The 12,682-nt window shown below is 45.9% G+C and overlaps 2 protein-coding genes across 2 annotated transcripts; one reads left to right on the top strand and one right to left on the bottom strand.

Moving 5' to 3' along the window:
- The first annotated feature begins 1,247 nt into the window (after positions 1-1,247).
- On the top strand, positions 1,248-6,487 carry LOC111236864 (zinc finger and BTB domain-containing protein 14-like). The gene is made up of 10 exons (XM_022765742.1): positions 1,248-1,399; positions 3,166-3,354; positions 3,445-3,615; positions 3,745-3,840; positions 3,916-4,056; positions 4,534-4,778; positions 4,858-4,943; positions 5,054-5,193; positions 5,285-5,380; positions 5,459-6,487. The coding sequence occupies exons 2-10, from the start codon at positions 3,166-3,168 to the stop codon at positions 5,597-5,599; spliced, it is 1,305 nt and encodes a 434-aa protein (XP_022621463.1). The 5' UTR covers positions 1,248-1,399; the 3' UTR covers positions 5,600-6,487.
- On the bottom strand, positions 6,384-12,201 carry LOC111236877 (rho GTPase-activating protein 28-like). The gene is made up of 14 exons (XM_022765775.1): positions 12,195-12,201; positions 11,905-12,122; positions 11,470-11,581; positions 10,904-11,172; positions 10,191-10,329; positions 9,859-9,950; positions 9,178-9,255; positions 8,887-9,040; positions 8,705-8,787; positions 8,120-8,335; positions 7,882-8,007; positions 7,655-7,782; positions 7,291-7,328; positions 6,384-7,211 (listed from the first exon to the last, which is right to left on the bottom strand). The coding sequence occupies exons 1-14, from the start codon at positions 12,199-12,201 to the stop codon at positions 7,129-7,131; spliced, it is 1,743 nt and encodes a 580-aa protein (XP_022621496.1). The 3' UTR covers positions 6,384-7,128.
- Between the last annotated feature and the right edge of the window lie 481 nt (positions 12,202-12,682).

Below are 12,682 nucleotides of genomic sequence, written 5' to 3'. Positions count from 1 at the left end.
TGTGAGGACCAATCATTACATTTGATTATTGATGAGAGGATATTCATCAATAATGCAGGACAGCAACTCACTAAACAGCACAGATGAAGCTGGTTCCTGCCAAAACCAGCAGATGTCAGTGAAGTGCTGTTTCTGCTCAGACTGAAACTCTCCTTCCACACACAGGATTTCAATGGTAGAAAAACTGTCTAACTGTCTTAACCATTAAAAGATTAATTTCTTAATTAAGCAGATTCAGGCATTCAGTCCTGATTTAGAGTCAGTTAATGGGTTATAATAATAATAATAATGAAAATAATGATTAACTAATGGATGAATCTGCACGTCAGTTTTAAAACTGCAGGTAAATTTAATTATTTTTATTTTATGCTGTAAGTAAAAGCATTTTACTCATTTTCACCTTAATGTAAACAAATATGGCGTTTTATATCTGAAGGTCTTAAAAGTCTTAAAAACACTGAATTCAGTTAAGAATGAACATCTGGTCAATATGTGGTTTTTAGACATCCTGCCAGAGGACTGCAGTTGAAAAAAAAAAGCCTGTTGGCTAACACTGGCACATTTACAGAAAGGTTAATTAATGTGCACTGTCCTTTTCAAATAAATAAATAAATAAATTAAATGAAAATGAAATTAAAACGAAATCTGACATTGATCAGGTTCAGTTCACTTTGAAAAAACAAACTCATCATGTTAAAGCTGAAACCAGAGAGAATGACTCAGAACAATTAATTCTCATGTGCGTAATAATGATTAACTGTAATAACTGAAAGGATGGTGTTCGTCAGTTTATTGTCACATCACAGTTAAACGGAGCTCCTTTAAGTTCAGACAGCACTTTAATGTTTGCTTTAAAACCCTGCAGATGATCTGTTGGGGTTTCTTCTTTTTTTTTTTTTTAAGTCCACTATTCCCTCAAGACCTAAATCACTGGAGAACCAGAATCAGGTCTGATGACTATGTTTAACAGTCAGCTATAAATATGGCGGCGGCTTCTCCTCACATTTTATTTCTTTATTGGACAAGAAAACACCATTCAGGTCTGAAAACCAGAATCCTCTACTACGATATAGTTCATGTTCTGCTTCAGAGGACCAGGTTTCTGATTAATCACATTATTGGGGGGCGGGGGGCAGACAGGTGAGAATGTGAACACTCATAGAAGGCAGGGTCACTTGAGGAGGGCGCATGCGTGAGAGGTTTTTCTCCGTCGCGCTCAGAGGATGTTTGGCGCGCTGCCTGCGTGCTCCTGCAGTGTGTGCGTGCTAGCGCAAAGCGCGGCCTTCCGCTCGGTGCTCGTCCTCATCAACAACAACAACAACCACCGGATAAAGTGTTTCCCGGCTCCCGGTGCGCTGACACACCCAGAGAGACACACTCACCCCGGGACTCTGTGACGGTAAGAGCCCGCTCCAACGGCCCCGCGCTCTCCTCGTTCCCCGTTCCGGCTCTGTTTCCGCGGGGATGTCTGCGCGCTCTCGAGCCGTTCATGGCCGCTCGAGCTCCGACTCGTTCGTGTCGCCGAGGCCGCGGCGCCGCCGCTGCTCGCGTGCCTGTGTGTCGGTCCCGGGGACGGCTGAGCACGCGGCCCGCTCCCCGTACGCCCGGTGATGGTGTCGGGTCAGCAGTTTTACCGGAGACTGTCCGTGGCGGAGAGTTACTAGATAAACGCCATTTTGTGTGAGAGCGGAGCCGCAGGCCGGACTGTCCGCCATTTAACACAAACACCGAGTTTCACCACAAACACCAAAACTCCCGTGAAACACCGACGGTATTAAACACCGCCTGTCACTTCCCGGTACACACAAGTCAGCTGCAGCGGGCTCCGGGAGCCCGGTTTATCCGCCGGTAACGTTTAGATTGTTGAACGTTAAACTAGCATGTTAGCTCTATTAAGTTGAAAGCTAATGTTAGCCTCACTGATAAACAGCGGCCGGTACCATCTGAAAACCCCGTTACACAGTCAAATTCCCGCTATCACGCTTTCTGATTTACTGTTCAAACGGTTTGGTTCCGATTTTATGACCGTTAAATTAACGCTAGCTAGGCAGCCGTCGGCGCGTTAGCTTAAGCCGCTTCAGCCCGATTCAAATGAACTGTGGTCTGAGTAGAAACTGGACTCGGTGTCGGTTAACCGTGCGGGTCCAGGTTTAGACCCAGTCTGTGGTGGTTTTCAGATAAAACTCGGTCGGTTCAGGAAAGTAAAGCCATGTGAATAAAATAACGTGTGTGAGCTCGGTGACAACAGCTAGCCTGTCAGTCCGCTCCGTTCAGCTAAAGGCATCGTGAAGCGTGCACACGCTGAGGTGCGCGTGTCCGCGGTATGAGAGGTACATGAACTACTTACTGCAAAAGTGCGGGGGGGGGGGGGGGGGCGTGTTTGTCTGTCTTTACCTCTGAGCAAGGCACTGACACCGCGCTGCTCAGGTGTCAGAGTAAAGATGCATGAAAACATTGATTTTTTTTTAATTTTTCTTCAGGTAAAACGGATGGGGGGCGGCGGTTAAAAAATACAGTTTCCACAGTTTGTCTCAAAACTCAAAACTCAGCTGATTCAGCTGCTGTCAATGAGACAGTCTGACCACATGCGAAATGATACAGCCTCCAGTGTTACCTCACAGCTAACCAACTGACTTCATGCTAATACTGAGTGTCAACTTTATTAGGTCCAATTGTCTCCAACTTGCTGTAACAAATACTCCTGTTTCATAGGTGAGGCCCATGTTGGACTTATACAACAGGTGTTTCTAAGATTTTTTCCAGTCCATGTTTGTCACTGAGGGGGCGTAAACAACTGAAACAAGTCATCAAAGAAACCCTGACTTGTGAAAGACAGGAGGGCAGCATTTGATTTGTTAACAGAACACCTGTCCAGGTGACTGCAGCTTTACACTCATTAACAATGACTAGTTTTAAGTGTTAAGTAAAAACATCCAGAGATCAGTTAAATCATCTTTGGCCCTAACCCGTATATGTTCACGCGTTCACACCAGACACCCCCCCCCCCAGTTAGTGTTGATTTCTGATTTCTTTTCTTGTTAGTAATCAGGTTGTAACTTATATGTAGCTGTTCACTGAAGCAGTAACATGGACTCATCAAACCCAGACTGCAGGTTTTATACCACTGAGCCTGCAATTTAATGTTGTCACCTGATCTGTGTGCAGATGGCGGAGACAGTGAAGTACGTGGACGACGAACACAAAAGCATCTTCCTGAAGCTGCTGAATGAGCAGCGACTGGAGGGCGAACACTGTGACATCGCTGTGGTTGTCGAAGACGTCAAGTTCCGCGCTCACCGCTGTGTGCTTGCCGCCTGCTCCAACTACTTCAAAAAACTGTTCAAGAAACACGAGGTGACTCATGAACTTCATCAATCTGGTGAAAGGTCTGTCCTCCTGGACTCTTTAAATACCTTTTTTTTTAAAACTGTGTGTGTGTGTCAGGTGGACAACTCGTCTGTGATTGAGATCGACTTCATCCGCTCTGATATCTTTGAGGAGGTGTTGAACTACATGTACACTGCAAAGATCTCTGTGAAGAAGAGAGACGTCAACCTCATGATGTCGTCTGGACAGATCCTTGGCATCCGCTTCCTCGACAAGCTCTGCTCACAGGTAACACACACAGGTGACATAATACACAGGTAACACACATTCCCATCAGTCAGCCTCCGACTCAGCAGTTTGCTGATGATGATGGTGAGGAGGAGGAGCAGACCTGATGATGCATTCATGTGTGCTCAGAAACGAGACGTGTCGTCAGAAGATAAAGAGAAGTTTCCCTATGACATCGTGAAGATGGCGCTGCCGCCCGAGGCTCAGCTGGCCGCTGAGTCTGAGGTAAACTAATCAGTACTGATCACTTATCAAACATCTGCCACGTTATCTTGTCATGATGATGGTAACTGTGTTCAGGTGCTGGGTGAACATAACACACCTGCCACAGATGACCTTGTTGAGGCATCAGCCAATCAAGAGCTAGATAAATCTCCCAGTGCAGCACTGCGTGTCCAGGAAGCCATCCTGAAAGAACTGACCAATGAGGATGTACACAAGGTACACACACACACACACACACACACACACACACACACACACACACACACACACACACACACACAGAGTGCCCTGTGTCCTGTCGCCCACAGCAGCTGGAAACCACCCAGTGTGGCGTTAGTGTCCAGAGTTAGCACGATTAGCGTCGTTAACCATGTCTCCAGCGGAATGCTACCTTCCCTTTGATGCTGTGTTAGAGCCATTAGCTCATCCGTCTGATTCAGGGGGGGGGGGGGGCTGGTTCATAACGTCTCCTCATAGTATGACGCTCCGCCACTGCTCCCCTGTCTCTTCCTCCTCAGCTCGCCGTGTGCCATCAGCTGTTTGCCGTCTCTCCAGACACGACCACGGTGAACTGACGAGTTAGAGAGGCAGTTACAAAGTTCAGTCTAAGAACAGGAACCTCTGCGAAGACGTGCTGATGCATGTACAGGCCGGTAAACCGCACCTGTCACTACACCTGTGTGACCTCTCCAGGTGACCTGCTACGACCAGGATGTGGTGACAGAGATGGAGGCAGAGCCTAAAGAGCTGGGGGCAGAGCATCATGCCACCCAGACGCTGACATTTGCTGACAGTATGGGGGAGGTGAAGGACGAACAGCCACCTGGTTGGTCGACAGCAACAACAGACATGAAGTTTGAATACCTGCTATATGGACACCGAGAACAGCTCGCCTGCCAGGTGTGTGGCAAGACCTTCTTGGACGAGAGCAGACTCAGGTACGTACCACACATCTGGATCACACACCCGGTCAACACACTTGGATAACACACCTAGTCACCGTCTCTCTGTTTGTAGGAAACATGAGAAGCTTCACTCAGCAGAGCGTCCGTTTGCCTGTGAGATCTGCACCAAAGCTTTCACCACACATGCTCACCTGAAAGGTACAAACACACCTGTACTCAGGTGTAACCAGATACCATCAGATTACTGTGGGACTGTGTTTTTACTCTAAGGTAACGTGTTTGGCTCCGCCTTCACCTGTGTGTTCCAGAGCACCTGAAGATCCACACAGGCTTCAAACCGTACAGGTGTGACGTTTGTGGTAAATCGTTCATTCGAGCTCCAGACCTGAAGAAACACGAACGAGTTCACAGCAACGAGAGACCGTTCGCCTGCCAGATGTGTGACAAGGTGAGCTCATCTGTCTCTGTCTCACCTGTCTGCCTCTCCTGTTTCATACCTTTCTGTCTGCTCACCTGTCTGTCGGCTCACCTGTCTGCAGGCGTTTAAACACAAGTCTCACCTGAAGGATCATGAGAGGAGACACAGAGGAGAGAAACCATTCGTCTGTCCGTCCTGCACCAAGGCCTTCGCCAAGGTACCTATTATATCTGAACACTCAGTACACCTGCTGTCTGTCTGTCACGTGGTGAGTTCACTGTCTTTGTACTTTCAGGCGTCAGATCTGAAGCGTCATGAAAACAACATGCACAGTGAGAGGAAACAGCTGAATCCACTGCAGAGCGACACAGAGACACTGCAGGCTGCTGCCATGGCTGCAGAGGAGCAACATCTGGACAACATCAGCTGCTCCTAACATCTGGACAACATCAGCGACTCCTCACATCTGGACAATATCAGCTGCTCCTCACATCTGGACATCAGCTGCTCCTAACATCAGCTGCTCCTAACATCTGGACAATATCAGCTACTCCTCACATCTGGACAACATCAGCTGCTCCTTATCACTGTATGAATAAGAATATTTTGACTGTATCTGTTGATTGATTTTAATGTAGTTTTCTCTGCATCAGTGAACATGAACTGACTTTAAAGGGGCTGTTTGTAAGTTTCCTCTGCTGCTGAACCTGGTTTTATTCTGGAGCCGATGATGACGATGGTGATGAAGATTGTCACTCACCAGGATCTTTAGTCATCGTTGTGTTTACAGCAGGTTATAATCCGTCCACTGAGCAGCTTCAGGACAGACTGCAGGCTACAGTGACTCAGTATCAGAAAGTGAGGAGACGATCTGACCAGGCTGCAGCTAGCTGGTTAGCATGCTAACTTCAGTAGAAGAGAAGAGACCAGAAGTTACATTGGTGTTTGGAGACAGCTGTTGGTGAGTAAAAGATGATGTTAGTTTCTTCTAGACTGGTAAGTAAACAGATGCTAATGCTATGTGGCAATAGCAGAACTTACAAATAGCTCCTTTAACATGAACTGATAACCTCAACGATCATGTGGTGAACATGTTAAACGTGGCTGACGTTCCTCTGGCTTCTTGTATGATCTGTAAATACTTCTCCCTTTGTAAATGACAGGACTCTGTACAGAAAACTGTTGTATATGAATCTGTTCAGTTCAATGAGCAGAGCTGCTGTGTTTAAACCACGACTTTTATTTTATTGTTTCATTACTGTCACTAAACTACAGGAGCCCAGAGTGGACACATAAACTCAAAGGGCTCTGTTTACATGAAATAAACCATTTTAATTCAAACCAGGATCATTACATTCTCAACATATTCTCTAGGTTTACTGATGTGTTCTGTTGTTCTATTCATGTTCGTCACACTGACACACAGCTGTAGGTACAGACTCTGACCAGCAGGAGGAGAGACAACACCTTCAGCACATCTTTGATTTTAGTATGAGCAAGTTTTTACATCCACATTTTAGTTTATTACAAACAACAGAACAGGAAGAGACCGATTGATTCTCTGCTTTGCTATCAATAATCAATATGTACAAAATACAAAGTAAATATCAATAGAAACTGTTTCTATTGATCTCCATTGATGTTTGAACACTGAAGTTTAGGAGCCTTATGTTTATACCATCTGATGAATGATGGGATGTGATGTCACCGCTGTGATGTCAAGTGTTGGTTATAGGTGTAAGTTGTTGAGAGTGGTGAGACAGGTTCAGACTAGTGGTGAGACAGCTGGAGACTTGTGGGGCAGGAGGTAAGACGAGTTATGAGACTGTCGGGTGGTAAGGCACGTTGTGAGACAGGTTGGAACTAGTTTTGGAAGCGGTGAGACGGGGGAGAGTGGTTCAACAGGTTGCCAGAGGCAATGAGACAGGTAGAACAAGTTGTGACACAGGTGAGAAAGATTGTGTGTCAGGGTTTGATCAGCCAATCACAGTGAGGATTCGCTCTGTAAACATCCAACAGGATGCAGTCTGGATGGAGACGACGCTCACCTGAGAGACAGACAGGTGTTAATATCTTTGAATACCTGTGCAGCAGGTAGTTATTTGACAATGTCATAATGAGACTCACAGATGTTTCCTCCGACTTCGTACAGACTCTGAACAGGACTGGTGGTTGAGAGACAGAGAGAGAGACAGAGAGAATATATAATTTATATATATATACTATTGTATAATCATTAATCATCCGTCAATATTTATAATTTTCTGTACTGCTCTGGAAATATAGGTTTCTGATCTCTCATGCCAATAAAGCTTATTTGAATTTGAATTTAAATTTGAGAGAGACAGACAGAGAGAGAGAGAGAGCAAGAGAGACAGGATAAATGACAGATTGTGTCTGTGTGTTAAAAGGTTCAGACCTGGTTTTATGGTTCAGGTTCAGAGTTAGGTGGGGGGTGGTCCTTACAAGTACAGAAGTGTGTGTGTGTTACCTGTTCTCAAACTCGAAGCGGGCGGTGACGTCTTTGGCTCTCATTTGTCCGTCAAGTTGTATCGCCATGGAGACCTTGGTGTGTAGGGGGGCACAGACCCTGATCACACCTTCACAAACCTCTGTGATCTGCACACACACAAAGGTGTGATGTCACACTGTTGACATCAGAGGACAAACAGGTGAACAGGTTCATTTAATATGGCCCCGTTCTGGTATTGGTCTCACCTGGTTTCTGTCATTCTTGTCACTCTTCCTCCTCAGGAGTCGTCTCCCTGTCCTCGTCAGGCCAGACTGTTTTTGATTGGTTGCCTGGTTCATCCGTCTCACCTGAGACAACAGGAAGCTTGGAACCTATCAGAGAAAGACAGGTGATGTCACAGACAGGTGTAACCTGTAACTGGGTGGAGACGGATCTTAAGTTGCCATAGAAACTGGGACTGTACAGGTGTGTCCTCAGACTCACGATCCACAACAGGTCCTGGTGTGTGATCATCAGCCGGATCAGTTGAGCTCCACCTACTGCCTCCTCCATCTCCTCCCGTTGCTTGGTGATGGATAGCTTGTTACCATGGTGACGGCAGGAGAACAGGTTGGGTGCCATTACCATGGAGACATTCCACAGAGACATCCGGTTTTGGTCCTGATGAGAGACCACCTTACGCAGGAAGACTAGCAGGGCCTGTAACCATGGAAACAGATCCAGATTAACCTGTAACTATGGAAACAGATCCAGGTTTACCTGTAACCATAGAAACAGGTCCAGGTAGGTTTACCTGCAATTATGGAAACAGATCCAGGTTTTGTGTGTGTGTGTGTGTGTGTGTGTGTGTGTGTGTGTGTGTGTGTGTGGAGTCAGGAGAGTTTCACCTGTAATCACTGCAGCCAGGTGTTTAACCTGTCTGTCAGTGTGAACAGTAGTTACACCTTTGACCACCTGCTGAGTCTTTGACCCTAACACCTGTTGAGCTGATTTGATGTTTTGTTTTTGTGTGTTGCTGTTGTGTAGTTCTTTTTGTTGTTGTGTATTTGCTGTGTTGTTGTTGTTTACTCTGAGTGTGTCTCTGTTGACTTCAGGAAGTAACAACGACAGCAGCTGCAGAGCCTGAACCTGGTGGAGAACAGATGACACACCTGCAGAGACAAACAGGTCAACACAGTTCATTCATTCAGTGGGAGGCTAGCCCCCCCCCCCACCAGTTGTCTGTACGGTGTGCGTGTGTGTGTGTGTACCCAGCACAGAGCGGTAGGTGGACAGGTGTGTGTGTGTCAGCAGAGGTGTCGGCAGCTCTCTGATGAAAAGCTTCAGAAGACCTGCAGCGTCCACCTGTCTGACTGCAGACCAGTCCAAGTCTCCACCACACCTGTCTAACTCTCTACGCAGGTACTACAGACAGAGAGACAGACAGACAGACAGAGAGACAGACAGACAGACAGACAGACAGATTCCCTCATGTCCTTCAAAAAAATACCATCATATTATTCAATTTAAATGTATTTTAATTTGGTGAGACAGTTTGTTACCTTCAGTCTGGCAGCTGATCCTGGTACTCTGAGAATCCCCTCAGTCTGCAGGCCGGTCTGCTCTAAGATACACAGCAACTACACACGCACGCACACACACACACACACACAGACAGATCAATACAATGGAAAAGGCTGACTCCTCTCACACATTATCAATATTTCATCTGAGCTCAGCTCCGTCTCCAGCAGCCACAGAATCTTTCTCGTCACTGGCATCATCACTGACATTACAGACATCACAGCCTCTGTGATGGTTCTCACAAAGACAGCAGTACTAGTGTTTATGGTTGTTTGTTGTTGTAACAGCTCAAATTTAAATCTGATGACATCACAGACCTGAAACCAGGTAAACCACTTCCTGTTCATAATCATCAGAGGTCGATGTGTTTGTAGAAGTGTTGGAGACTCAGTGTCAGGGTCCAACAGCTGATCTGAGGTCATATGTTCTCTGTAGAACATTAGAACCTCAGTTCTGTCAGAGAACAGCTGCAGCTGCTCTGATCTAAATTAAACTTCAACACATTTAACTTGAAGCTAAATGCTAACCACACACTGCATCACAGGAATGTTCAGCTGTAGCACGTTAGCTCAGCAGAAAGCTAACATGAATGTCAGCTGAAACAACACTGACCTGCAGACAGACAGAGAGAGAGACAGACAGACAGACGGGTTCTTCACCTTCTGGAAGACGACAGGAACTTTGATTCCAGGAAACTTTTTCCTGTCATTCTCCAACAATGAGTTCAGAGGAACACCGAATACACCGCCGTCTGATCAACAGAGAGAGAGAGACAGAGTCATAGTGTCATTGTGTTTTCAGATTCAGTAACAGATGAAATGTTTTATATTAATCAGTGTTAATGACGTCATCATCAGTTATCTCATCTGTAATAATATGAGCCCTGTTCAAACATTGTGATGTCATAAAGTCATAGATGTGTAGAGATCAACTGAGAGATGATCAACTTAAATCTTTGACAGTGTTTGTTTTTTGTAAAAATGAAGCTCACCCCGGGTTCTGTGGCGTGGTGGACGGGTATGTTTGGTTTGGACACCTAGAGCGACCAGGAAGGTGGAGAGCTCGATGTGAGAGATGAAGCAGAGCTGGGTGAGGTCACATGATGACAGGTCATCTGCCCAGGTGAGATCCTGAGAGGGACAGACAGGTACAAACTACACACACACACACACACACACACACACACACACACACACACACACACACACACACACACACACACTGTGATCATTCAAGGAGCATATTCATTTCCTTTAAAACACTTAGAATCCTGATCAGACCTGAACCACATGTTGATCTGGTTCAGTGTGACATCACTTCCTAACCCAGAATAAAGCTCCAGAGAAATGGAGTCTGTAGAACTTCATAGAGAATCCTCCTGTTTTTAAGTTTCCTTCATAAATGACAGTAAAACATCATGATACACTGCGGACAGGAAGTGATCACAGCTGATCACAATCGATCTCAGCTGTGATCAGCTGCTGTTAATGAGACAGTCTGACTACATGGAAACTGAAGGCTAAAGTTGTAGCTCACAGTTAACTCACTAAATCCATGGCAACATTATACTTTGTGTTTACACTCCCCAAAGCATTATGGGAGCTGTAGTTCCAAAGTAAACAGCAGGATCATCTCAGAAATTACTAAAATGTTGTTGTTGGTCTCCATGGTAACAAACAGGTGAATGTCACAGATCAGACTCACTGACAGGTCACTGTTGTCATCCTCAATGAAATGCAGGCAGTCCCAACAAGTCCCGCCCCGTTTGTGCTCAGCCACACCCTCTGAATACGTAGAGTCTCGCAACAGCCAATCAGCTCGTCTTGACTGACTGACGGGTGGTGAGTGAGTGTGAGGAGGGGAGGGAGTGAGTGTCAGAGAGTGTGTGTTTGACGGAGAGTGTGTGTTTGTGGGGGATGATGGGTGTTCAGGAAGCTGATCCTCAAACAGAAACGTGGGAAGAGTTGATCGAACTGTAAACACAAACATCAACAGTAAACAGTCTAATCTCTAGAACGACGTAGAAGAAAACTAGAACCATCTAAAGGACCTCTAGAATCTCCTAAGTGACCAATAGCAGACCTAAGGGACCCCCAGAACCACCTAGAGGACTCATGGATCATCCAGAACTACCTCTAGAACCTCTAACGGACTACTCAAACCTCCTCATTGACTACCACGTACTCCTACAGACAAGAGGAACTCTAGAACCCAGTACAGGATCCAACAGGCCTGTGATTGGGTAGGTCTTTGAGCAGAGAGACAGGTACCTCTGTGAGTGCTGCGGCGGATGGTTTTGGTGGTGGTGTGGTATCGACTCGGTGGTGACGCAGAGTGGTGAGAGAAGGGGGAGGGGCATCTGTCAGCTGAGTCATTGTCAGACTGAAACAGAAAACACTGAGTCATGACTTTTTCTAATGCACTACAACTCCCAGAATTCCCTTCAAGATCTGTGTTCAGATACATAATGACACATTAAAACATAATGGCTGATTTTTATATGATTACAGTTTATCTGAAAACAGCCAGAGAGAATGTGACTGCTCTCACAGCAGGCTTCAAACCAGCTTTATTCATAACACATGGACGAAAACAAAACACAATCAGCTGTTACATGTGTTACACCCCGTGTTTATTTTTGTGTTACACCTTGTGTTTACCTTTGTTACACTCTGTGTGTATGTCAGTGTATATATTTGACCCACCTGAGTGAAGATGTCCCGGACATCTCTGATTGGCTGCTTGTTTCTCTTCTTCAGCGTCTCATTGTATATGTCCAGCCTCCTCCTCACTGTGGCGGTTTGTTGCCGTGTCAACGTGGACAGCACTGCCTCAGCCGGCGGCGGCGCCTCGTCCTCCGACGAGCCTGTCACCAGGGAGGATAACCCCGCCTCTGTCAGCCACGCCTCCTCCAGCTCCACCTCTGCAGGTAAACAAAGACAGGTAGAGATGAGACACGGAGCGAATGTCTCACTTTGCTGTAAGTTTGACTTACCGTCCATACTCTTCCTCTCCTCCTCTTCCTCATCTTCATCTTCTCCCTCCTTCTCCTCCTCGATGCTCTGCACTTCCCTCCAGTAGGTTTCCATGGCAGCATGGCGGGGGTCAGAGGTCATTGTGTTGGTGGGTGGAGGGGGGGAGGGGGAGGGGGAGGTGGTAGGTGGACACGATAACATCCTGTAGAGACAGAGACAAACGATTCTGTCAGATTAATGGATCCGGTCAGTCAATCACAGTGTCAGAGACAAACAGAGCTCAGAGTCAAACATCACTTATATATGATACATATACTACTATACTACTGTATATAAACTACTTTATATAAACCACTGTATAAACTACTGAATATAAACTACTATATAAACTACAGTATATAAAATACTGTATATAAACTACAGTATATAAACCATGGTATAAACTACTGTATATAAACCACTGTATAAACTACAGTATTTAAACCACTGTATAAACTACTGTATAAAC

This window comes from Seriola dumerili, unplaced genomic scaffold (genome assembly GCF_002260705.1).
Source record: "Seriola dumerili isolate Sdu_G_001 unplaced genomic scaffold, Sdu_1.0 BDQW01000741.1, whole genome shotgun sequence".
NCBI lineage: Eukaryota > Metazoa > Chordata > Actinopteri > Carangiformes > Carangidae > Seriola > Seriola dumerili.
This window is presented reverse-complemented; position numbering and strand designations above follow the sequence as displayed.

Coding starts and splice junctions, on each gene's coding strand:
- LOC111236864 (XM_022765742.1), top strand. CDS start 3,166: ATGGCGGAGACAGTGAAGTACGTGGACGACGAACACAAAAGCATCTTC. Junction 4,779..4,857: donor TTGGACGAGAGCAGACTCAG/GTACGTACCACA, acceptor CTCTGTTTGTAG/GAAACATGAGAAGCTTCACT. Junction 5,381..5,458: donor GCACCAAGGCCTTCGCCAAG/GTACCTATTATA, acceptor TTGTACTTTCAG/GCGTCAGATCTGAAGCGTCA.
- LOC111236877 (XM_022765775.1), bottom strand. Junction 9,256..9,858: donor TTCCTGTCGTCTTCCAGAAG/GTGAAGAACCCG, acceptor GTGCGTGTGTAG/TTGCTGTGTATCTTAGAGCA. Junction 9,041..9,177: donor GATCAGCTGCCAGACTGAAG/GTAACAAACTGT, acceptor CTCTGTCTGTAG/TACCTGCGTAGAGAGTTAGA.